General features: G+C 44.3%; 1 protein-coding gene across 2 annotated transcripts in view; it reads left to right on the top strand.

Annotated features, from left to right (window-relative positions):
- The window catches only part of MAP2K3 (mitogen-activated protein kinase kinase 3), a 77,499-nt gene extending 54,330 nt beyond the window's left edge, over positions 1 to 23,169 (top strand). For both annotated transcript variants that reach the window (XM_021008526.2, XM_021008527.2), the window contains exons 4-12: positions 3,646 to 3,759; positions 4,223 to 4,342; positions 5,043 to 5,159; positions 5,801 to 5,852; positions 11,753 to 11,880; positions 13,341 to 13,418; positions 16,941 to 17,080; positions 18,176 to 18,221; positions 20,899 to 23,169. In XM_021008526.2, the coding sequence (XP_020864185.1) occupies positions 3,646 to 3,759; positions 4,223 to 4,342; positions 5,043 to 5,159; positions 5,801 to 5,852; positions 11,753 to 11,880; positions 13,341 to 13,418; positions 16,941 to 17,080; positions 18,176 to 18,221; positions 20,899 to 20,982 (879 nt within the window). In that variant the 3' untranslated portion in view covers positions 20,983 to 23,169. The remainder of the gene's footprint in view (positions 1 to 3,645; positions 3,760 to 4,222; positions 4,343 to 5,042; positions 5,160 to 5,800; positions 5,853 to 11,752; positions 11,881 to 13,340; positions 13,419 to 16,940; positions 17,081 to 18,175; positions 18,222 to 20,898) is intronic.
- The last annotated feature ends 288 nt before the right edge of the window (positions 23,170 to 23,457 follow it).

Genomic DNA, 23,457 nt, shown 5'->3' with positions numbered 1-23,457 from the left:
GAGAGAGAGAGAGAGAGAGAGAGAGAGAGAGAGAGAGAGAGAGAGAGAGAGAGAGAGAGAGACAGAGACAGAGAGACAGAGAGAGACTATCTTCCCGCAACCCCTTTGTTTTTTGTAAAGAAAGCCTGCTGGAAGAGCCCATTTCCCCCGTGCAAAGCAAAGTGCCTGTTTCTAGATATTTGTTAGTTCATGTGTGTGCATGTGCAGCTTCTTGCAGCTGTCACTTGCGGGTAGAAGCCTGCCCTTATTGCTTTGGCCAAAAGTATGTGTAATCTCTGAAGTTCATCCAGCATTTCTGTGCTACACATTTAGGCCAGTCCACTTTCTTTTCTATTCCAGTTTTCTCCAATGAAAAGAAAGAAAAAAATTGTTTGTAATTAGCCTGTTGGGTGTTTGTACCAAATGACTGCAGCCCCGGTGCCTGCCAAACTGACATTCCTAAGGCAGAACTGGCCGTGACATTGCTCCTCAGAAATCTGGGATGATTCTTTATTGCCTCTAGGATTAGAATGAAAACTTCTTAGCGTGATGGCTAAAGCTCTCCAGAATCTGGTCCCCACCTACTCTTCTAGTGTTTGTTGTTATTGTTCAGTTGTTTTCAGTTGTGTCTGACTTTTCCTGACCCAACTTGGGCTTTTCTTTTGGAAAAGATCCTGAAGTGGTTTGTCATTTCCTTCTCCAGCTCGTTTTATAGATAAGGAAACTGAGGCAAACAGGGTGAAGTGACCTGCCGAATGTCACACTGCCAGTGTCTGAGGACAGATTTGAGCTCAGGAAAATGAGTCTTTCTGACTCCAGACCTAGCACTCTATCTACTTCAGATACCTTGATGCCTTTTAGTGTTACTTGGTGTTATGCCCTTTCATTAACAACAGTAAGCAGTTATTAAGTACTTACAATATTTGAGGCACTGTGCTAAGTGCTGGGGATAGAACAAAAGGCAAAAAACATGGTCCCTTCCCTCAAAAGTTTACATTCTAATGGGGGAGACAACATGCAAAAATTATTTGTGTGTGTGTGTGTGTGTGTGTGTGTGTGTGTGTGTGAGAGAGAGAGAGAGAGAGAGAGAGAGAGAGAGAGAGACAGAGACAGAGAGAGAGAGACAGAGACAGAGAGAGAATGGGAGATACTCTCCATTCCAGTCAAATTGGTCACCTAGCAGTTCCTTGTACTCCAGGTTGCCTGCCAAGGGTAAAATAATTTCTAATCATGGCTCTGATAGTCTGGTAGGAAATCTTAATAAGGGGGACAGGTTATATATATACTTAGACTCTGTTCTTAATTCTTCTTCCTCAGTATTGGAAGGTCCTTAAACTATGGCCTCTTTCTTTTCAGAAGGCTTAACTCTTTCTACCTGGTCTGGTCTGCTAGTGGGGAAGAGACCAGAGTTGTGCATTAGAAAAGAGGCACTGGGTTTGGAGTCAAAGGATCTGGATTCGAGTGCTGGTTCTGCCACTTACTACCTGTTCGAGGCTTTAGGCAAGCTGCTTTCTTGACCTTAGTTTCCTCATTTGTAAAATGAAACTGAATCAGCTTCAAGGTCTCTTTTGGCTCTAAATCTTTGAAACTGTAAACGTATATGAAAGGCAGCATGGCACAGTGTATAGAGAGCTGCTTGTGTGACCCTGGCTAAGTCATTTAAACTCTCAACTCTAGGTAGACTAAGACTAGGTAGCCTAAGATTTTAAGTTTCCGAAAAGGTGCCAACCTGCATTAGTAGAGGAAGTGTCCCCTTGGAGCTTCCTATGGCTGTGGTATCATGTCTGTCCCCTGTCCCTGTGTATCATCCTATTGTGAAAATAAGTGACTTTTTTTTCCTTTCCAAGAGATTTAGAATAGATTTGACCGGAACAGAACAGTAGCTTTTTTGAAAACCTCCAAGATGCACACCCAACACTTCATCATTTATTTATTTATTTAGTTTTCCCTGGAGGCAGTAAAGGGTAAGTGACTTGTCCAGGGTCACACAGCTAGTAAGCATCTGAGTCCCGATTTGAACTCAGGTCTTTCTGACTCCAGGGCCAGCTGCCCCTAAACCCAACACTTTAAACAGTTAGTATGTATGTATGTATGTATGTATGTATGTATGTATGTATGTATGTGTTTGTCTGGGCATACTCGGGTCATGTAGGAGATGCCCTTCTAATGGGTCCCAGTTTCCTAGGGATCCTAGTAAAGTTTATGAGAGGGCCCAGAGGGGTCCTTCCAGTTCCTGAGCATTTTGTTGAGTCTAGGTTGTGATAAGGATCTTTTATGTGGTGGCACTTGTTTTGTGACAAAGGAGATATCTAGGTATTTGGGACAATAAAGTTTCCTGGTACCCTGAAGTCCTTTGGACCAGTAGTCCCCATTTGGTTATAAAAACCCGTCCAAGTGGCCTAGCATGGAATGATTTTTTTTTTGTTGTTTAGGCAACAGGGTTAAGTGTCTTGCCCAGGGTCATACAGCTAGTGAGTGTTATGTGTCTGAGGCCACATTTGAACTCATTTCTTCCTGAATCCAGAGCTGGTGCTCGATTCACTGCTCCACCTGACTGCCCCTGAATGATTTTTTTTTGGGGGGAACATAAGCTGTTCCTAAAAGCAAAAGGAAAAAACTTTTTTGGTTTGGTGATGGTTCCCTTGACACGCTAGCTTCCTGGTCTTTTACAGACTAAACTCTTTGTTGACACTACAGTTTTGCTGCTACATGCTTTAAGTTGGGAGGGGGAGATATCAGGGATGAGATAGATTGTTGCTCGGTTTCCCCCACTCACACTCTTTACCCTGACAAAAGTTGAGCCCAGGTCCTAGCTGGTGGCTGCTAACACTAGGCTTCCCCTTGAGTTTCCCTGGAGGCAATGGAATGAGCAGGAACAAGGTCTAAACAGTGGAGGGTAACTTCTCTTCACTCAGCAGGTCCTGGTCTGGCTCCTCACCCTCACTATTCACACCTATCCCTGACAGTTCCATTTACATGTGACAGTTGTTGGCAGATTTGTACCAGTTCCTAACAGTCCTCCTTGGCTTTCTCTTCTTTGTGGTTTTTCTTTGAACCAGGCTCTCCCTGCTTGTAATCTATCAGGTTTTTTAAATTCATTCAGTAAGCATTTATTAAACACGTACTTTGTGTTAGACACTGTGCTAAGGACAAAAAAGAAACACACACACACACACCCCAACCATCCTTGGCATGTGTTAAATCTGGATGGTTGGTGGTTTGGAGTAAACAGTGATGACGTTTCCTTATTATAGACTCATTGTCTGATTGATTGTCACTTAAAAATTCCTGTATCTTTGTTTGTCTGTGTGATGAAGGTAATGTAATGGCACATGCCTTGGGCAGGATGGAGTTAATGAGACCCACAAGATTTCCAGCCCATTGATTTCCTAGGGGGTTTGAGGACTCTTCCATCAGCTCAAGGATAGTGTCTTAGCACTTGTGAAGGAAATATGGTCCAGCTGGCTCCTTGAGGTCACATGAGGGCTTTGGCCCTCTTAAAAGATTAAGCTGCTAAAGTTCTCCTGTATTATATCCATGCCTGGTGGTGGCTCTTGATGTGTGTGTTGAGGGGAGGGAGGTGAGAATGCCCACATTTATTCCTAGGGTGTGGGCATTGTTTAGGTATTGAACCTTATCAACTTTTTCTCTTTTCTGGCCCTCAAGAACTTTGAAGTGGCAGCTGATGATTTAGTGTCAATTTCAGAGCTGGGTCGGGGTGCCTACGGGGTAGTGGAGAAAGTTCGACATGCCCAGAGTGGAACCATCATGGCTGTCAAGGTAATAAATGGAGCCCCAAAGTCAGATGAATGGCTGTGGGTGGTGGTGTGTGAGCAATTAAGACTTACTGCCTAAACTGGCACCAATTTTTACTGCTCTAAGATGACCCTTGCTCATGGGGTGGAATGTTCTGAAAGAGAAGAGTCTTCATCTTAGAAAATAGCAGGAAAATGGGATCCTACTCTTGAAAAGACTCACAGGAGTCTGAAAAAGACCTGTAGAAGTCCTCTTTGGGTGAGATGGCTATAAACTCTCTTAGATCAGATGAGACTCTCTTCTATTGATGGCTTTCGGAGGAGATGCTATTTGCTTCTTGTATTCCTTTCCACTTATACTCACAGCCATCTGACAGTGCCTATAGCCAGGCTTTCTCCCATATCCTCCCTCATTAAGAGAATGTGCATTGGGCTCCAAGAATAGGATTCACTCAGGGGTTATTTCAAGCTTTCTCTTCCCTCCACAGAGGATCCGAGCAACCGTGAACACTCAGGAGCAGAAGAGGCTTCTCATGGATCTGGATATCTCCATGAGGACTGTAGACTGCTTCTATACTGTTACCTTCTATGGAGCCCTTTTCAGAGAGGTAATGAGGCGGGCACAGACAGATGTGATTGAACCACGGCTTTCCCATGTGCTGAGTATGGATGGATGGGGCGAATGGGATTTCAGAGGAACAAAAACTTAAGTCAGTGGGCATTTATTAAGTGATGGGGAAGGGCAAAAACATCCCCTGCCTTCAAGGAACTCTCAGTCTGAGTGCATACAATATGCAAACCACTATTTACAAACAAGATGTATGTGTGTGAAATAAATATAAATGTATGCATATAGACATACACACATAATGTAACGTGTGTATGTGTGACAAATTGGAGTCTCTGCTTCCTTTGTAATCAGATCCAGTGGACAGCTTGATCAGTCTGTATCAAACCCCATAGTAGCTAGCCCTTGATCATGGGTTAATCGATTTAGAATTGGGAGGGATCTTAGAGGCCATTGAGTCCAACCTCCTCCTCATTTGATTTATGAGGAAACTTGGGTGCTGAGAGACCCAGGACCACATAGCTACCAAAGTGTCTGAGGTGGCATTTGAACCCAGGTCTTCATGACTCCTACTCTAGCACTCTCTCTTTTCTCATCTCTTGGAGGCGATTGTCACTTCTGCTGGGCCTGTGGCTTGGTATCGCTGCCCTAGCATCGAGAAGGGAGGTCAGGGAGCACTGGGGATAGGGAGGGAGTGTTCAGGTTTCCCTGTTGATTCCCTTGTTCTCTGCTGCCACCAGGGTGATGTATGGATCTGTATGGAACTGATGGACACCTCCTTGGACAAATTTTACAAAAAGGTTCTGGAGAAGGAGATGACCATACCAGAGGATATTCTAGGTGAAATAGCAGTGTCTGTAAGTGGCTGAGTTGCTCTCTTTAACCTTTTGGATTTGGCGTGCTCAGAGGGAGGGAATGGATCAGGAGATGGTGCTTGCCATCTTAACACAAGAATCCTATCAAGAAATAGCCTTGGGATGAGGAAGCATGAGGATCCCAGCCTGGAAAGAATGTTCCTGGGAGACATGGCCTGCTAAGCAGTTAGACTGATCAATTTCTCAGGCACCCATTGGTTGCCATGGGTTCTGGGTTCCTTGGCTCTTGGATGAAAGTCTTCTTGGTTTGGGAGGTGTGCTGATGAGTGACATGGTAGTCCTGGCATCTTGGGACCTTGGGGTTTTGCCATTGGGGTACTTTACAACTTTGAAAAGTCTTTGAAGCAAATGAGCTCCTGACCTCCTTCACTGTAATTTTCCAGCTCACTGAACTCTAGGTTCCCATTATTTTAGGCTCGCAATTACCCAATGCCTCATTGTTTGAACCTGACTGCTGAGCTGCCATGTGTAGATGCCGAGCAGAGACACTTTTTTCTTTCCCCTTTAAATGTGAAATGTGTTGCCCTTCCTCCCCTTTAAGTAACCCGGTAAGCCTTTTTATGCTTAAATAACTCACACCTCCCTTTCTTCCTTCCTCTTTTCTTTCCCCATGGCATCCCAAGATTGTTCGAGCCTTGGAGCACTTACATAGTAAACTGTCTGTGATTCACAGAGGTAAGTGCTGCCCTTGTGCTGATTCATTCATTCATTCGTTCATTCATTCATTCATTCATTCAATCATTCTGCAATGTTGAATGAACTAACTGCCGGTGGTTCAAGAGGTGTTTCCCGTCTTTGTGTCAATTCCTCTGAATCTTCAGAGTTTAAGGAATTAGGGGCAGTTAGGCAATGGAGACCCTTCTAGGCAGGGAACTGATCTTTTATTGAGCTCCATTTGTTTCCCTGTATTTTCTTGGCCAGGACCCAGGAGTGCCAGAAGACAAAGGGGAAAGCCCAGTTGGAATGTGGCACCATTCTGTTGTTACCAGGGAAGGAAGGGTGGGGTGTGTGTGTGTGTGTGTGTGTGTGTGTGTATGTAGTGTATGTGTGTGTGTGTGTGTGTAGTGAATGTTGGACTTAGGAGTCAGGAGACCTGGATTCAAATCCTGTCTCTGATATTCACTAACCTGTTAAGTCATGGAACTTCTCTGAGACTTCAGTTTCCTCATACATAAAATAAGGAGAATAATACTTGCTCTACCTACTTCATAGAGTTGTTTTGGGAAAAGTGCTTTGTAGATCTTAAAGTGTTTAGGAAAGGGGTTTAGAAGGTAGAGCCAAGATGGTAGATTAGAGGCAGCAACTTGGCCAAATTCTCCCAACATTCCCCTCCAAACAACTTTAAAATAATGCTTCAAATAAAATTTTGGAGCAGCAGAGCCAGCAGAGGGTCAGGGTGAGACATATTTCCAGCCTAAGACAACTTAGGAAGTCAGCAGAGTCTGTAACACTGGGGTGGAGGGTCAGCATCAGCAGTGGGCCTTGGAGGTGACCGTAATTCCTTAGGACTTTATTATTATTAAGCCAGGTAGAACCATCTTGGAGAAGGAAATTTCAAACCACTCCAGTATCTCTGCCAAGAAAACCCCAAATGGGGTCACAAAGAGTTGGACAGAAATGAAATGACTGAACAACAGTTACAACAGAACCAGTCTAGTTAGAGAGCATGGATGTGAGTTGATTATGTTGGGAGGACGTCCGCCAGAAAATGTAGGAGTGAAAAAGGAAGATGCACTGGGAGAAGTGGGGAGGGAGTGGTAGGATGGGGAAAATTATCTCTAATGTAAAAGACGTACACAAGGAAGAGCTTTTACAATAAAGGGGAAAATGGGGGTGAGGTGATTGATGCTTGAACCTTAAGCTCATCGGAATTAGTTCAAAGGGGGAAAATATGTTTATATATGCATATATTTATATGTATGTATATATATATGGGTGTGTATATATACATATACACACACACACACACACACACACACAGAGTTGTGTACAGAAGTCTGTCTTACCCAACAGGGCAATAGGAGGAGAAGGGAGTAAAAGAAGGGGAGGGAAATGATAAAAGGGAGGCCAGATTAAGGGAGGCAGTAATTAGAAGCAAAATAGACTTTTCAGGAGAGACAGGATAAAAGGAGAAGAATAAACAGAAGAAAATAGGATTAGAATCCAACAATATATTTACAAGAGACACACTTAAGCAGAAAGACACAGAATTAAAATAAGGAGATAGAGCAGAATCTATTATGCTTCAGCTGAAGTAAAAAAAAGCAAGGGTAGCAATCATCATCTCAGGCAAAGCAAAAGCAAAAATAGACCTAGTTAAAAGAGGTAATCAGGGAAACTACATATTGTTAAAAGGTACCATAGACAGTGAAGTAATATCAAAAGTTTTTACAGCAAATTTATCTGGTAAAGACCTGTTTTCTCAAATAGATTGGGAACTGAATCAAATTTATAAAAATAAGAGTTCTTCCTTAATTTTATTTTTTTTTTGGTGAGGCAATTGGGATTAAGTGACTTGCCCGAGTCACACAGCTAGTAACTCCTATGTGTCTGAGGCCAGATTTGAACCCAGGTCCTCCTGACTCCAGGGCCAGTGCTCTATCCACTGCGTCACCTAGTTGCCCCTAGCCCTTTCCTAATTGATCAATTGTCAAGGGATGTGAACAGACAGTTTTCAGAAGATGAAATCAAAACTGTCTGTAGTTATGAAAAGTGCTGTAAGTCACTTTTGATTAGAGAAATGCAAATTAAAACAACTCTGAGGTACCCACCTCATACCTATCAGAAATGACAAATGCTGGAAGGGATGAAGGAAAATAGGTACACTGATGAACTGTTGGTGGAGTTGTGAACTGATCCAACCATTCTGGAGAACAATTTGGAACTCTGCCCAAAGGACTATAAAACTGCATATCCTTTGATTCCACTACAAGGTCTGTATCCCAAAGAGGTTGAAGCAAAAGGAAAAGAATCTATATGTACAAAAATATTTATAGCAACTCTTTTTGTGGTGGCAAAGAAGTGGAAATTGAGGGGATGTCCATCCGTTAGCCATTTCAGCTGAACAAGTTGTGGCATTGTGGTGGAATATTATGTGCTATAAGAAGTGATGAGTGGGATGGTTTCAGAAAGATGTGGGAAGACCTGCATGAAATGATGCAAAGTGAAGTGAGCAGAACCAGGAGATTACACATTGTTACACATTGTTATTATGTAATAGCATTGTTGTAATCATGATCAACTGTGAAAAACTTGGCTACTCTGATTAATGCAATGATCCAAGACACTTCCAAAGAACTCATGATAAAAAATGCTGTCCACCTCCAGAGAAAGAACTGATGAACTCTGAGTGCAAATTGAAGTATAATTTTCTCACTTTTTGTTTTGCTTTTTGTTGTGTGTGTGTGTGATATGACTAATATGGACATATATTTTGCACAATTTCACATGCATAATTAATATCATATTGCTTGCCTTTTCAGTGGATGGGGGAGGGGTGGGAGTGAAGGAGAGAATTTGGAACTCAAAATTTAAAAAAGAATGCTAAAAATAAATAATAAATATTAAAAAAGGAACATATTTAGAAAAGCAAATGCCACCTATTCAACTAAATAAGCATTTTAAAGAATTTACTATGCACCAGGCACTGAGAATACCAGAGTAAAGTGTTTCTTTCAAGAGAGTTGTGTCCTGTGTCTGACATAACCTTCATTTTACTATGAATGATGGAAGAGCAGTTGGGAGTCAAGGTGGCCTAAGTCCTAGTCTGCCACTAGCCCTGTGACCTTGAGTAAGTGATGACTTCATCTGTTTTGATGGCTTGAGTTTCTTCCCCTCTAAGATGCAGGGATTGGATTAAATGAAGTGGAAAAAGCATTGGATTTTAAGTCAGAGAACCTGAATTTAAATACTGGCCCTGCTGCTTAACCAGCCAATGCTTGTCGAACAGGCCATTTCCCTTCCTTGGGCCTCAGTGTCCTTTCTGTGAAATGAGGCAGCGTGATCTAATGCAGAGGTGTCAGGACGCTCCCTGAGAGACCTTTGAGTCCCACACAGTGTGGTCCAACCAAATTAAAATGTAATTGCTCCCCAGACCTTAAAGTTATATAAATATTATTTCTGATGTTAAAGCCTATGGTAATAAGCTTTAACACTCCCCTTTTTGCATCCAGTGTAGAATAGCATGACTGCCCATAGTCACTGTAGGTTCATTGACGTTTCTTCCTTCTAAGTCACTTTTACAAAATACATAGTGAGAGGAGTCCCTGGACCTCTCTTAGCAGGTGGTGAAGAGGCCATGAGCTGCTCTGGTGAGATCAGAAGGACATTGATGTGATTTTGGGCTGACCTCCTTGTAATAGTGTACCTTTTCTTTTTCTCCTTCCTTCCTTCCCTCTCCTCCCATCCAGTAACTTCAATGGCTCCCTGTTACCTTTGGGATCAAAATTAAAGTCCTCTTTCTCACCTGACCTCTTCCTACCTTTCCATTCTTATTTTATACATTTCTCTCCTCCTTGTACTCTCTATTCCAGCCGCACCGAGCTGCTTGCTGTTCTTTGCATATGACCCTCCATGGCCCATTTTTTGCAGACTGTCCTCCATACCTACAATGCTCTCTCCCTCTTCACCTCTGCCTTATTTTCCCTCAGTTCAAATCTCACCTTCTCTAGGATCCCTTTCTCAATCCCTCCAACTTCTAGAGATTCCCTAGTATATGCTCTTTCTCTATCTTGTATACACCTCGTTATCCCTATTAGAATGTAAGCTCCTTGAGGGCAGGGACTGTTTTTCTCTTTCATCATATCCCCAGCACTTAGCACAGTGCCTGGCACCTAGTAGGTGCTTCATAAATGCTTATTGACTGTTGATTGACTGCCTGACCCAATGCCAGGCACATAATAAGTGCTGATGAAATGCTTGTTCATTGAATTCTAAAAGGAGGTTTCACCTTTGTGGCCTGTGGTGATAGGGTGGATTTGAGACTATGATTCAGAAGTGGCATCATGAGGCTCTTGGGGCAAGAAGAGAGGGAGCTGGGGAAATCATCTAAACAAGTTTAGCTGAATTGGTAGTGTTATCATCAAGAGTTCCTGATACCAGTGAAATGACTGGTTTAATTAAAAAAAACAAACCAGGGGAAGCTAGGTGGTGAAGTGGGTAGAGCACCAACCCTGAAGTCAGGAGGACCTGAGTTCAAATCTGGCCTCAGACCAAACACTTGACACTTACTGGCTGTGTGACCCTGGCCAAGTCACTTAACTCCAATTGCTTAAAAATTAAAAAAAATTATAAAAAAAACAACAAACAAACCCTGAATCAAAAAACCTTTAGTACCTGCTTACCTCATTGGGCTGTTTTGAGAATTGACTTAGATAATGTACATAAAGCATTATACAATCCTAGGATGATAGGGTTGGAGCTGGAAGGCCATCAGATACTAAACCTACATTTTACAGATGAGGAAACTGAGGCACCAAGAAGTGTGAAGTGATTTGCCCAGGGTCACATAGCCAGTAAGTGTCTGAGGCAGGATTTGAATCCAGGTCTTCTGGACTCCAAAGTTCAGTGTCACTCTCTCTCACAGTATATACATGTCACCTATTAGTAATTGTTATTATTGCTAATTATTTATTAATTATCCCATCAGGCTACAATTCATGCTGTTCTTGTTCTTTTTGTCCTTAGTGGAGACTTAAAGCAATACGGGGCGGCTAGGTGGTGCAGTGGATAGAGTACCAGGCCTGGACTGACAAAGACTCATCTCCCTGAGATCAGATTTGGCCTCAGACACTAGGTGTGTGACCCTGGGCAAGTTACTTCACCCTGTCTGCCTCAGTTTCCTCATCTTTAAAATGAGCTGGAGAAGGAAGTGTTTCATGTCCCTGCCAAGAAAACCCCAAATGGGTCATGAAGAGTTGGGCACCCATGGAAAGTTGTGATCCTATTTGGGGTTTTCTTGGCAGAGATACTGGAGTGGTTTGCCATTTGCTTCTCCAGCTCATTTTAAAAATGAGGAAACTGAGGCAGACAGGGTGAAGTGACTTGCCCAGGGTCACACAGCTAGTAAGTGTCTGAGGCCAAATCTGATCTCAGGGAGATGAGTCTTTGTGACTCCAGACCTGGCACTCTACCTACTGCACCACCTAGCTGCCCCATTCACATTATTTACTAAATGTTATCTTCTTCTAGGTAAACAGCTTCATTACCATTATTGTCTTTTGTAGGATGTGATTCTGAACACTTCCTCTGCACCCACTCAACTTTGTCAAGGTCTCTTTTAAAATGTGTCGCCCAGACTTGAAATCAAGTGTGGCCTAGCCATATGTCATAGCAGCGATCTGTCTGGGAGGCAGGAAATCTGGGATTTAGCTCTGACTCTGTCACTGTGTGATCTGGGGCAAATAATAATCTGGAAAGTCTTTTTCTTTCCCTAGCCCTTTCTTTTTCAGGCCATATTAAGACCTGAAATTTTTCTTTGGCCTTATTTCCTACCCTTGTACTTTATCTTAAGCTATTTTTTTTTGCCTTTTAACATTTTTAACCCTTTTTCTGTTTCCTTTCCTGGCTTTTGTTAGATGTCAAACCATCCAATGTTCTTATCAACAAGGAAGGCCATGTAAAAATGTGTGACTTTGGGATCAGTGGCTACTTGGTGGACTCAGTTGCCAAGACCATGGATGCTGGTTGCAAACCCTATATGGCGGTAAGTGGGGGTACGGTGTAGATGAGAGGGAGGGCCTACTTTACTCACCTGTCCTCTCTCAGAACAGGGTAGTAGCTTCCCAGGAGAAGCTTCTGCTGATAAAAATAGTAACTTTGGGCAACGGGGACCAGATATAATGCTCTGAGCTTATAAAACATTTTCGTATCCAATAAATGGAGATAGTGAAAGTTGCTGAACCAGTAAAAGCCCCATCCTGTGTGTTGTGGGTTTTCTTTTTCTCATTTTTTCACTCTAATTTTGACACTCTTGGGTCCTGGGGCCTTGGGCTTAAACCATGTGGCTGCCTTGAAGAGAAAGCTTCTGAAAAAGCCCTGAAGATGAGACGCTAAATTGGGAATTGCTGTGTGTAGGTTATTTGCTGGGAGGATTGCCCACAGCTAATTTTTAACTCTAGATCAGCTTCCTCCTTCCACCAAATGGGCTTCTAGCTTCACTCACCCCTCCAAAGCTTGTTTTCTCAGGGACTGCATGCCCTAAACTAAAATGTAATTAGGAATGAGATTTGGGGGAGAGTGCAAGGAAAATTTTTATCACAAAAAATAAGTAGGAAAGATTTTTGGATCATCTACACTCTGGTGTCATTCATGCCTTTGATTCTCTTCATTGGCATAGCTAAATTAAAGTTGCTAAATACATACAGTACAGACTGCATGATTCCTCACTGTGAGAGTGACATTTTTATTGACACCAAATAGTGACACTTTTCCTACTATCTCCTGGGCATAAACAAAGGCCATTTATTTATTCATTCATTCATTCATTCATTCATTCATTCATTTAATAAGCACTACCCACTAGGACAGCTGTTCCTGACAAGCTATGGAAACCTTAGGCCATAGTTGGGGGGAAAGGGAGGAAGTGAAGGGAAGGCATTGTGGTATGATGGAAAGGGAACTAGGCCACACAATGTGGGGGACCTGGGTTCTGGTTCCCTTTCTTCCACTCACTGTGACATTGAACGAGCTTTTTCCCCTCTTTGGGTCAAAGTTTTCTCTGTAAAACTAGGGCATCCGACGGCATAATCTCTCTGAGGTTCCTGTCAGGTCTTAAGTTTGATTCTTTGAATAAGTGGAATGAGCCTTCTTGAAGCCTCTGTAAAATGGGAATAATACTAACACCTGCCTCCCAGAGTAGATTTGAGGATCAAGTGAGGTGTTCCAGGTAAAGTGCTTTGCAAACTGTGAAGAGCTGTACAGATGACAGGTGTTGTCCCTGAAGTGCCGGTCAGTGTTGGCCCCCAGCTTCCCCTCTTCTCTCCACCTTCTAGTGCCCCATAGCTCTCCAGAGAGGCCAGCCTGGTCTGCATCGAGCTTCGGTCATTAGCCTGCTGGGTGTTTTTGGTGGGGTTGTTGTCTTTGGACAGACTCTGGGGTATGAATCCTCTTTGGGCGTCTCAAAAACAACTAACTGCCTTAATTTCTCACCCCTCACTCTTACAGCCGGAGAGAATCAACCCGGAGCTGAATCAAAAAGGTTACAATGTCAAGTCAGATGTCTGGAGTCTGGGAATCACCATGGTAAAGGCCCTGAGATGCTCCTGGCCGAAGCTGCCTCTGTGGGTCACCTAGGGCTGGGGAGGGATGGGGAGGAGAAAAGCTTTGGGAGTCCCCCGGTCTCCATCATCCCTTCAGAAGTAAAAAACAAAACAAAACAACTCCATTGTGCACATGGGGAAATCAGAAGTGATTGGGTGTGTCAGGTATACTGAGAGCAGGGAGGTGGGAGAATAGGGCTGAAGATGGTGTCACATATACCTGGGAGCCAGGGAAAGGGAAGAGGAGGCAGCCTGGTACAGTAGGAACACTGAATTTGTAGTCAGAGGACTTGGGTTCGAAGCCTGACTCTTGTGTGACATTGATCAAGTCACTTTAGTTTCTCTGGGCCTCAGTCATCCTCATCTGTGAAACGGGGGTGGGAGGGTGAACTAGATGGCTTCTAAGGTCCCTTTCAGCTCTAAATCTGTGAGCCCATAATTTTATCCAGGTGAAATCAGGTTAAAAGGAACACTGAGGTTAGCCTTAAATGAAATCACAACAAGGCAATAGGCCTTCAGTAGGCCCTCAGTAGGGGGGTGCCTGTGCTCTAGCTAACCGAGGGTATTTTTATTTCTGTGGAAGGTTTTATGGAGTGATTGTGTGTATGGGCCTCAGACCTTTTTTTAGTACCAGGTGGTGGAACTGTCTCTTCCCCTCATCCCCCATTCCTTCTGAGTCATTGTCCTGTGTGCCATCAGCATAGGACATGGCACCATGGAGTAGAAATGAATGTAATTGGATTTGCAATCAGAGGACATGGATTTAAATGTTGACTTGGTAACTTGTTGCCCTCTGTGACCTTGGGCAAATCACTACTTTTGAGTGTTTCCTTGTAAAATGAGAGGATTGGATTACGTGATCTCTGAGATCCCTTTGAAATCTAAATCCCAGCTTTCCATCTGCTCCTTACTTTTATGGCAGATGTCTGGGGGTGATCACCCTAATTTTGAACTCTAGGGATGGCTCTGATTTCTGGTCCTCTGAATTTTCTCATACCAGTGTTTTTGGGGAGGACTTTTTGCCAGCTTAGGATAACTTGGGCGTTTCTCTGTGTTTAAAAATAGAATTTAGGTGGTGCACTGTTGTTCAAGGGAAATTCTGGGCATGCATTAATTAATATGGCGTTTAGGGAGATTCTCAGACCTTTGACATTGACTCACTTCCCCTTTCCCCTACTTTGTGGGGCTAAGAAAGAGGGAATGAATTTGTACTTCTCCCAAGGGCCTTTCAGAAAGAGATTTCATTTGTCCTGTGGATTTCCCCCAGACCCTTCCCTGGCATTGTTTGCTGGGATCACCATCTCTCCCAAAGTTTTCATGCCTTCCGGCTGAGTTCTCCAGAATTTCTCCACCCTCATGACTCTGCTTTCAGTCCAAAACAGTGAGCTCATGGGCACCTTCTACTCTGCCCTCACCCAGTACAGGAAGTGCCTTAACATTGGTCCCTGAAAAACCAGGTCGACCAGCTTGCCTTGTAAGAACCCCAGCTGGTTCCTATTGTGGAATAAGGAAAGCCACTACTTAAGGCTGCCCTCCTGTGGCTGCTTCTGAGTCTGTTTTTAGGTTTTCTCAAATGCATGTGCTAGACTGAGTACCACATTTGTCCTAGTCCAGCTCCCCTCCCCTCCTGCTACTGGGTGCCCAGGACCTCCTGCTTGAGTGAGGGAGACAGGTGAGGGACCATAACCAGTGGTGTAAAGGGGGAAACTGCTGAGTCTGCTTCCTTGACATAAGTACTGTATACACCTAGGATTGAGTATTAGAAGGGGACCTTAGAGATAGTCCAAACCCCTTCTTCTTCTGATGGAAGAATTGCTCAATCAGCCATTGGTCATTGATCAGTCAGCAAGTGTTTATTAAGCACCCACTATGTGCTTTTGAATAGTTTAGACATTTTGCTTGTTTACGCTATTGATTTCTGAGCAAACCTTTCAGCTTCTGCAGAGGCAAACTTCACCTTAGTATGTGGAATGACCTCCATTTCCAGAAAGGTGCATCAGAATTAATTAGGTTGTATTGTCTGAAAGAGATGCATGCACACATGTGTGTATGTGTATATGTATATGTGGCTATGTACACTATATGGGTACACATACACACAATTATATGTATGTATACACATCACAATACAATATGCACATAATGTAATTATAAGCACAATAATTATATATACATGTACACACAATATACACATGCACAATACACATGTACATACACGTTATAACAATACAGTTACATATACATATAATTATGTGTGTACTCATATTTCTAGATATGCATAAATGTTATGTGTCTTATTTAAACATGGAGTTTGGGCTGATGTCAGTGAGGAATCGGCAGATTTACTTATTAAGAGCATGTTTACCCTTTTATTTCCAGTTCTAATCATTTGTTTGAACTACAGTCTCTTGAGCCCATTGATTCATTTGCTTGTGCCTTTCCGGAACAGCTGCAGTTGAATTTTAAAAATTCTCTGGCTTTCATACCCCTATATCTTCTAGCATGGTTCGAGGACAATTTGATATTTTCATGTTAATGGTGGTTAAAGTCAAAGGCTCAAGCTAATGTACAATTGCCCTTTGGCACAGATGACCTTGACTTAATGAAGGTGCTGTTGCTTCTTAAGTTTAAAAAATAATTCAAGAGGTTGTTTGAAAATAATCTCTATTTCACGTGTCTCTGTGTGGATGTAGTGAGTATGAGTAGGGTTGGAATACTTTTTGGACCATGTGATTATAGATCACAGGATTATATCAGGACTGGGAAAATTCCCCTTATGCCAGAAAGCTCCCCCTATTTTCTCTCCCTCCCCCACTTTTTTTTTTTTTGGTGAAGATTTTAAAAGAATAGATTAAATGACCTGCCCTCTCTATCTGTCCAACCTGATGGAGTACCAGATCCGGTTAAAGAGAACTAAGAAACGTGAAAACCCCAGTTCTTAGACAAAATCTGCCTTGACCAGATGCTCCTTGCTGTACCTCACTGGCTTAATGACAAAGTAGTAGATCCCCATCTAAGTCTATTTCTGCTCTCTGATTTCCATCTCGAGTTGAGTGTATTGTCTCTAGATCCTCATGACCATATAGGAATCTATCTCTTAGCTTTTGGATGCAAAGAGAAGGTACTGCTGTGGCCAGGGACCTGTCTGTGTGGTACTTGTGTGTCTGAAACTTCATTTCTGGTGACTCCCTTATTGGGATGAGAGAGTTACCCCCATACTCCAGAAAGAATGTTTACCGGCTTAGCTATAAGTCCCAGCAGGAGAGCCCAGCTCATTAGACTTAATGTAGTCAAGAGAGAAATGGGAAACCTGCCCTTCTCCTCTGCTTCAGCTGTCATGGTCTTGGGGGCCTAAGCTTTTCTCTGATTGCCCAATAGAATGATACGGATATTTTGACTTTGTCCCTTCTTGTGGGATCAGGACTGGGTGAGGTGTGGCCTGTGTAGGATTGTGCAAGGGTGAGGGGTAAGTGATTAATCAAAGGCCTTATTTCCTGGGCTACAGATTGAGATGGCCATCCTCCGGTTTCCATATGAGTCCTGGGGGACCCCATTCCAGCAGCTGAAACAGGTGGTAGAAGAGCCATCTCCCCAGCTCCCTGCTGACCGATTCTCTCCTGAGTTTGTGGACTTCACAGCTCAATGGTGAGTCTTTTCTCATGGTTGCTGTAATGGAAATGGGAATGGTTTTTTGCGAGCTGAGGTGTTAGGTAAAGTTACTCTCTTGGAGAAAGAGAGGTCTTTCCCCTTTCCCATTGGGGCTGGATAAATTTCCAGAGCCTTTTAGCCATGTGTCCAATGCTTTTCCAACAAGGCTAGGGGGGAATCATCCTTTATCTAGGCCACACACTTGTCTTAGGGTGTTGGTGGTGGCCTTGGAGGTGAGAGTGGCCAAAGAGCCTCCTTTCTAACTACTTTAATTGATGGCTTGGAGACAGCCCTTGGGAAGGCCCTTAGAGGTCACCTACCCGGTCCAGCCTCTGGCTCAGTATAGGAATAGATGATCAGCCAGCCTGTGCTTAAGCCAGGGATGGGGAACGTGCACATTGAGGCCACATGTGGCCCTCTAGGTCCTCAAGTACGGCCCTTTGACTGAATCCAGACTTCACAGAACAAATCCCCTCAATAAAAAGTTTTGTTCTGTAAAACTTGGACTCAGTCAAATAGACAGACGGAGCATTTAGTAATATAGCATTCCTATATGCCAGGCACTGGGCTAAGTGATAGGGATATAAATACAACAAGCAAGATAGTCCCTGCCCTCAAGTAGCTTATATTCTAAGATGACATAAAAGGAATCTGGGAAGTGGAGTGTTGTGGGGTATGCATGGTGTGTGAGATGATGGTGGAGAAGTGGTGTGGAAGCCCAGTTTTAGGCTAGATTAGGTGAAGACCCAATGTTGTCAAATGTTAGGCAGTGAATAGTGAGGTCAGCCTTGTTGGTTATCTGGAGATATCCTCTGTAGGGGATGTCCCATGGGGAATATCTGGTTTGGTGAATCCTAAGCTTCCCTCTGGAATCAAGGCTGGTCCCTGCTAATGGTCCCAGCCTGGATGCTCCAGCATCTGTTTTACCTACTAGCAAGCTACCTTCTTCTTTGCCTGCTGTGGCAGGCAAACTCACTCCGGGCTCCCGGGGTAGTTGGGGCAGGTCAGTGAAGGGCTAGGGAAGGAGTGTGTGATCTACTGCTCTCTACCCCCTGCTCAGAGGGTTCATGTCTGTCTTGCTTTTTCTTTTAGCTTGAGGAAGAATCCTGCAGAGCGAATGAGCTACCTGCAGCTAATGGTGAGTACCTAGGAATCAACTTCCTGATGCAAAAGCAATACTTTGGAAGTGTAAAGAACACAGCAGATGGCAGCAGCCTAGATGTCAGAGGGAGTGACTGCCCTGGGAGACAGGTCAAGACCCGGATGGGGAGATTCTGGAATGCCAGCCAACTCAGAATGTGTTTAAATGAACTGTTTAGCCTGGGGTAGGGGTGGGGGTGTGGTAGCAGGTTTCTTTTATTTTCCTTAAACATTTTTTATTAGTGTCCTTTGTTTTTCTTTCACCTTCATTTCCAAGTATGTCCTTTCCCCCTTCCCCATTCTAAGAGGTGGGTTTATTTTGATAAAGTTTGGTTAAGCAACCTGCCCTTAGCTATAGGTATCAGGGGCACACCTCTTTTTGAGATGTGTGCCTCTGAACTGCCTTTGGGAAACTTTGGCCGTTGACTTACCCAGCAGTGGGAAGTCAGCAGGCACTGGGCTGGAAAGCCCAAAGCTTTAATTAGCTTTGGGGGGTGGTGGCCTGGGACAAGAGGAGGCATGCTTGGTGACTCAGTGACTTTCTTCAAGTCCCTGTGGAACTTACATAAGCCTTAGGGGAAAATTCACATGCCACAGCCTGGACCTTAAGAGTTGGTTGGCCATCAGGTTTCCTTCTGGCATGAACCAGCACCAGGGCTGGATTCAGTTCTGGCTTCGAGCACAGGATAAAAAAAGCCCTCTCACAGGGTCCCCTTTTGGTATAGCTGAGCAGCAGAGATGGACTGCCTATTGGGTTGGTGTTCTTGTGGTCAGTGGTGGCACAGCTAGAATGATGCCAGCTGGAGCCATACTCTAAGGTGGATGCAGCTTGGAAAATGGTGGATCTCTGCCTTTTTCCTACTGTCCAAGCTTAGTTTGTGGGTTGTGGGACCTTGAATTGATGATGCCACAGCAAGAAGAACTCACTTAGGGAATTGACTCTTGCTTTGTTCTTCTTCTTCTTTTTTTTTGTTTTTTTTGCTTTGTTTTGGCGAGGCAATGGGGTTAAGTGACTTGCCCAGGGTCACACAGCTAGTAAGTGTTATGTGTCTGAGGCAGGATTTGAACTCAGGTCCTTCTGAATTCAGGGCTGGTGCTCTATCCACTGCGCCACCTAGCTGCCCTGACTCTTGCCTTCTGAGGAAGGCTTGTCCCATTTAAGTTTTGCTTAACCCAAGGAGATGAAATTCTGGAATTACTCGGATCTGCAGAAACCTTAAGAGGATCAGCCTAAGCCTAGGTTTTATCCTCCCATGGATGGGAAAGAACGCTCTTAGAGGCAGAACTTGAGTTCAGGTCTTACTTAGCTCAACTGTATAACGAAGCGTATGACCCCTGGGCAAGTCATGGGATGTCTCTGAGCCTTAGTTTCCTTTATTGTAAAGCAGGAAGAATCATACTCAAGCTACCTTTCTTTATGTGAGAAAAGGGTTCTCGAAAGCACTTAGCCAGTCTTTATTTTCTGAGACCAAATAAGTCTCAGAGTCTTCTGGACAGGCAGCCCAGACAGAGCTCTCCACCCTTTGGGAAAGAATGTGGTCTACCCAGGGCTTTTGGAACTGGAATCAGCTGCTGCTTCAGCTTGGGCTTGTGGGCTTCTTCATGGCCTGGGAGATCCCTTATGCTGGACAGACTGATGGATATGAATCAGAGGAAGGGGAGAAGAGTAGCAGCTACCCAGACATCTGTCAGGGGGCAATTCCTGCTCTGTTGGCTTTGCAGAGTGTGAGGGGGTGGGAACAGAAAAGGGACTTGGTCCATTTAATTTAATCAGCATCGACTCTGGAGTGTCCCATCTCCTGTTGGGAGATAGAAAGTAAAACATGCCTACCCTCCTGGATCTTACATTCTAGTCAGACAATCAGGATTTTTACACACAGAGACACACACACACACACACACACACACACACACAAATACAAAGTAATTTGGGTGGGAGCAGAGATCAGGAAAGGTCTCTTGTAAGAAGTATTACCAAACTCTCCGTGAAGGAAGCTAAGAGGTAGAGGTAAGGAAGGAGGGAGTCTTCCAGACGTGGAGGTCCAGCCTGTGCCAAGGCCCAGAGGTAGGTGGGAGATAGAATGCTGTGTATGGGGATTCTGACAACAACCCAGGTGTAGCAAGTGTATTATTTATTTTGCTGATGAGATCTTCCCCAGCATGCTCTTGAGCCCAGGAATTTTGACTTCATATCAGTGCTCTTCTAGAATAATACAAACACAGGATAAGGATAGGGACTAGATCTGTACTTTCATTGATGTAGGGAGAAGAAATCTCCCTGTCCTAATTAGTACCATCTCTGAAACTTCTGGTTTTGAGGAGTTGCCTGGAGCCCTGAAAGATGAAGAAACTCATCTAGGGTTTCACAGCCAGTATGTATCAGAAGTGGGCCCTGAACCCAGGTCTTCCCGATTCCAAGACAGTTCATTTCTCTGTACTGTTTCTCACTAGAGTGATGTCCTTGTTAGAACATATGTTGTAGAGAGTAAGTAAGTACAGTGAGCAGTCGGGAAGGGGAGCCATCATCGGTGGGAGCCATTGAGGAAGCTTCATGAAGGATGGTAGGATTTGGAGGGAAGAGGATGTTGTGCAGGAAGAGAGAATAGCACCAGTTCCTCATCCTGTGCTGTTTGTGATGACATGACCCAGCCTGGCTTCTCTTTCCTCTCTGACAGGAGCATCCTTTCTTTACTTTGCACAAAACCAAAGAGACAGACATCGCTGCCTTTGTGAAGGAGATCCTGGGTGAGGACTCATAGGGGAAGGACATTATTGCCCTATGGAGCACCCTCTTCCCCTCTCCCTGGAAAACAGAAATGAGGAACGGCATTCTCGGTGGTTTGCACAGATCACGTAGTCCCCAGTCCTGTCCACCTCCAGCCTGGAACACGGCGTTAGTGTATTCTCGTGTCATCCTCTGTATCTTTGAGCTAAAAGAGCTACCTAGCCAGCACCATGGAAATCCAAGGCCAAAGACAATGTTTGGTCACCGCTCCCACAGAAGCCCACGTGGCATTGGGCATGTGGACTTTCTCCACTGGCGAGACTCTCATCACTGTGACTCCTGGCATCTGAGAAACCAGTCCTTTGCTTAGCCAGGAACTGAGGCCTGAGGAGTTAAGATGTTGGGGTTGAGGGTGGTTCTGAAGGAGGGAGGGTAGGTCCTTTAGTTCTAGCAATGTGCCATTTATCCCAAGTGCCAAGAAAACTGACCCAGTAAGCAGAGCTGCCCAATGTTTTGAATAGAGTGAGTTTCTGGGACTACCAGCTCTGTAATTTTTTGGTTCATTCATTCAGACCTTCCCCCAGATCTGTTTCTTTCTCTCAGTCTCCTGATACCTCTAACCCATAAGGTGTAGCAGCTTTTGTCTCTGTACCATGCCCTCTATTTTTCCCTTCCCTAAAGCCTCTTTCTTTAGACCCTGGTGTTCCTACCCTTGGAGTGAGGGCTTTGAGTTATTGGGGGTGGGTGGTGAATGGGATGGCATTGGCTGAGTGGCCTTTGATGTCTGCAGTAAGGCTATGGGAAGGAGTCTGTCCTGGCCAGTGACGTGAAGCTTAATACCGCGGGAGAGAGGGCCCCTGAACAACGGTGTGTCATCCTTGGCGGCCAGTTGATGCCATTATCCCTTTCCCTCTTACTGTTGCCAGCCCAACACACCTAGGTCCTGAGGGTGGATATTTCACAAGGGGTGATGGGTGTGGGAGGTGAGGATTTGATCCTGCGCCCCTCATACACAAGGTGCCAGGCTCCAGTGCTTCCTTACGTGTCTTTTTCAAAGGCCCTACAAGTTCTTCCTCGTGGCCTAGTGACTTGTCCAGCTGCTCCAGGATCCACTCCCAGACCATCTCTTCCTTACCAGCCTTGGGGATCAGATCAGGTCTTTTTTTTTTTTGTCCTTCTGACAACCCAAGAGTGTTATGAGCCTATGTAAACAGTAAATTGTATAGGGTAGGTAGAACATAGGTTGTATTATATTTTTTATATCTATATATAATGAACTTTTAAAACTGTTTCCTTGTTTTAATCTGATGACAGATATAGTCCTCCCTCCTGGGAGGATGGGCTCTGGGGTCATGCCTGATTACTGTGAATACCAGAGGGTTGGTCCCATCCCCTTTCCTGGGCCCTCCTGCCTAGAAGACTCTTTCTCTCCTTCCTTCAATCTCTTAGAAACCCTAGTTTCCTTCAAGGGTTAGTTCAAGGACAGCCTTCTATATGAAACCTTTCCTCATTTCCCTGCTGAGAACTTCCCTTGGGGGTAAGAAAGAGCAGGAGGAGGTGTCTGCGCCAGGGGGCTGTCTGTCCAGCCAGAGTTGTTGCAGGTTGCCTACAATTTTCAAGGGGAGTAGGGGTGGAAATAAACTTTAGGACCAGTGATTTTCTTTGAGGGAATGTCTAGCTGTCTTTGAAGCTGCTGGGGGTGGAGATGGGGAGAGGTATAATAGGGATGCTGTAAAGTTGGCTTGAGCACTTGGTCAAGAAGCTGATGTATGTGTTAGTTGAAAAGATTTGGATGGCTGCCTTAGGGTGGGGGTGGGACATCCCAGATTCTTTGGGTCTGTCTGTCACTCTTTAGACCTGCTTCCCAACAAATTGGCTCAATTTTAACAAGTCTTGCCACAAGCCTCTCTCCTTCCCTTTCCTCTCCCCCCTTCCCCATTTAAACTGAAGCCCTTTGCCCGCTGTTCAAGGGTGGGGGGTCACCTTGTCTCTAAGGATTGTATAATCCAGAGGGGTTTTTAAATGACTCATTGGAAAGAAATGTAGTCCAGCTTTTGCAGCTGCGGGAACCTCACTATCTGAGCTGGGCAGTCAGGTTTGAATGTTTCCAGTGGTCCTGGGGAATGGAACAGAGGGCCCCCCTTTTTTTTTTGGTCTCCATAGTCTTTCCTCCTTACCCTTTTCCCCCAAGAAAAAAGAGTAAATGTGCAAACCATCCTGACTCTTTGAAATATGTGTGGGTATCCTGCTGATAGCTGCCTACATAGGGAGTGAAGTCTGGCTGTAAACTTTATTAACTTGCCTGCTTGTTTTGAGTTTTAAATTTTTTTTTTTAATTTATCTTGAGTTTTGTTTTTCTCTTGCTTTGAGGGTTTGGCTATTTTTTCTTGCATGTATTAGATGCCTTCCACTTCTCACCAGGGGGTGATAGCACACCCAGTTACAAGGTATTGCTCTATTGCAGTGTCTGGCTGGCTGTTGGTAGTGATGGGGGTAGATGGGGACTTCA

Source organism: Phascolarctos cinereus, unplaced genomic scaffold, assembly GCF_003287225.1.
Source record: "Phascolarctos cinereus isolate Bilbo 61053 unplaced genomic scaffold, phaCin_HiC Scaffold_4;HRSCAF=312, whole genome shotgun sequence".
NCBI lineage: Eukaryota > Metazoa > Chordata > Mammalia > Diprotodontia > Phascolarctidae > Phascolarctos > Phascolarctos cinereus.
Note: the sequence above shows the minus strand (reverse complement) of the source record. Positions and strands in the feature narration are given on the sequence as shown.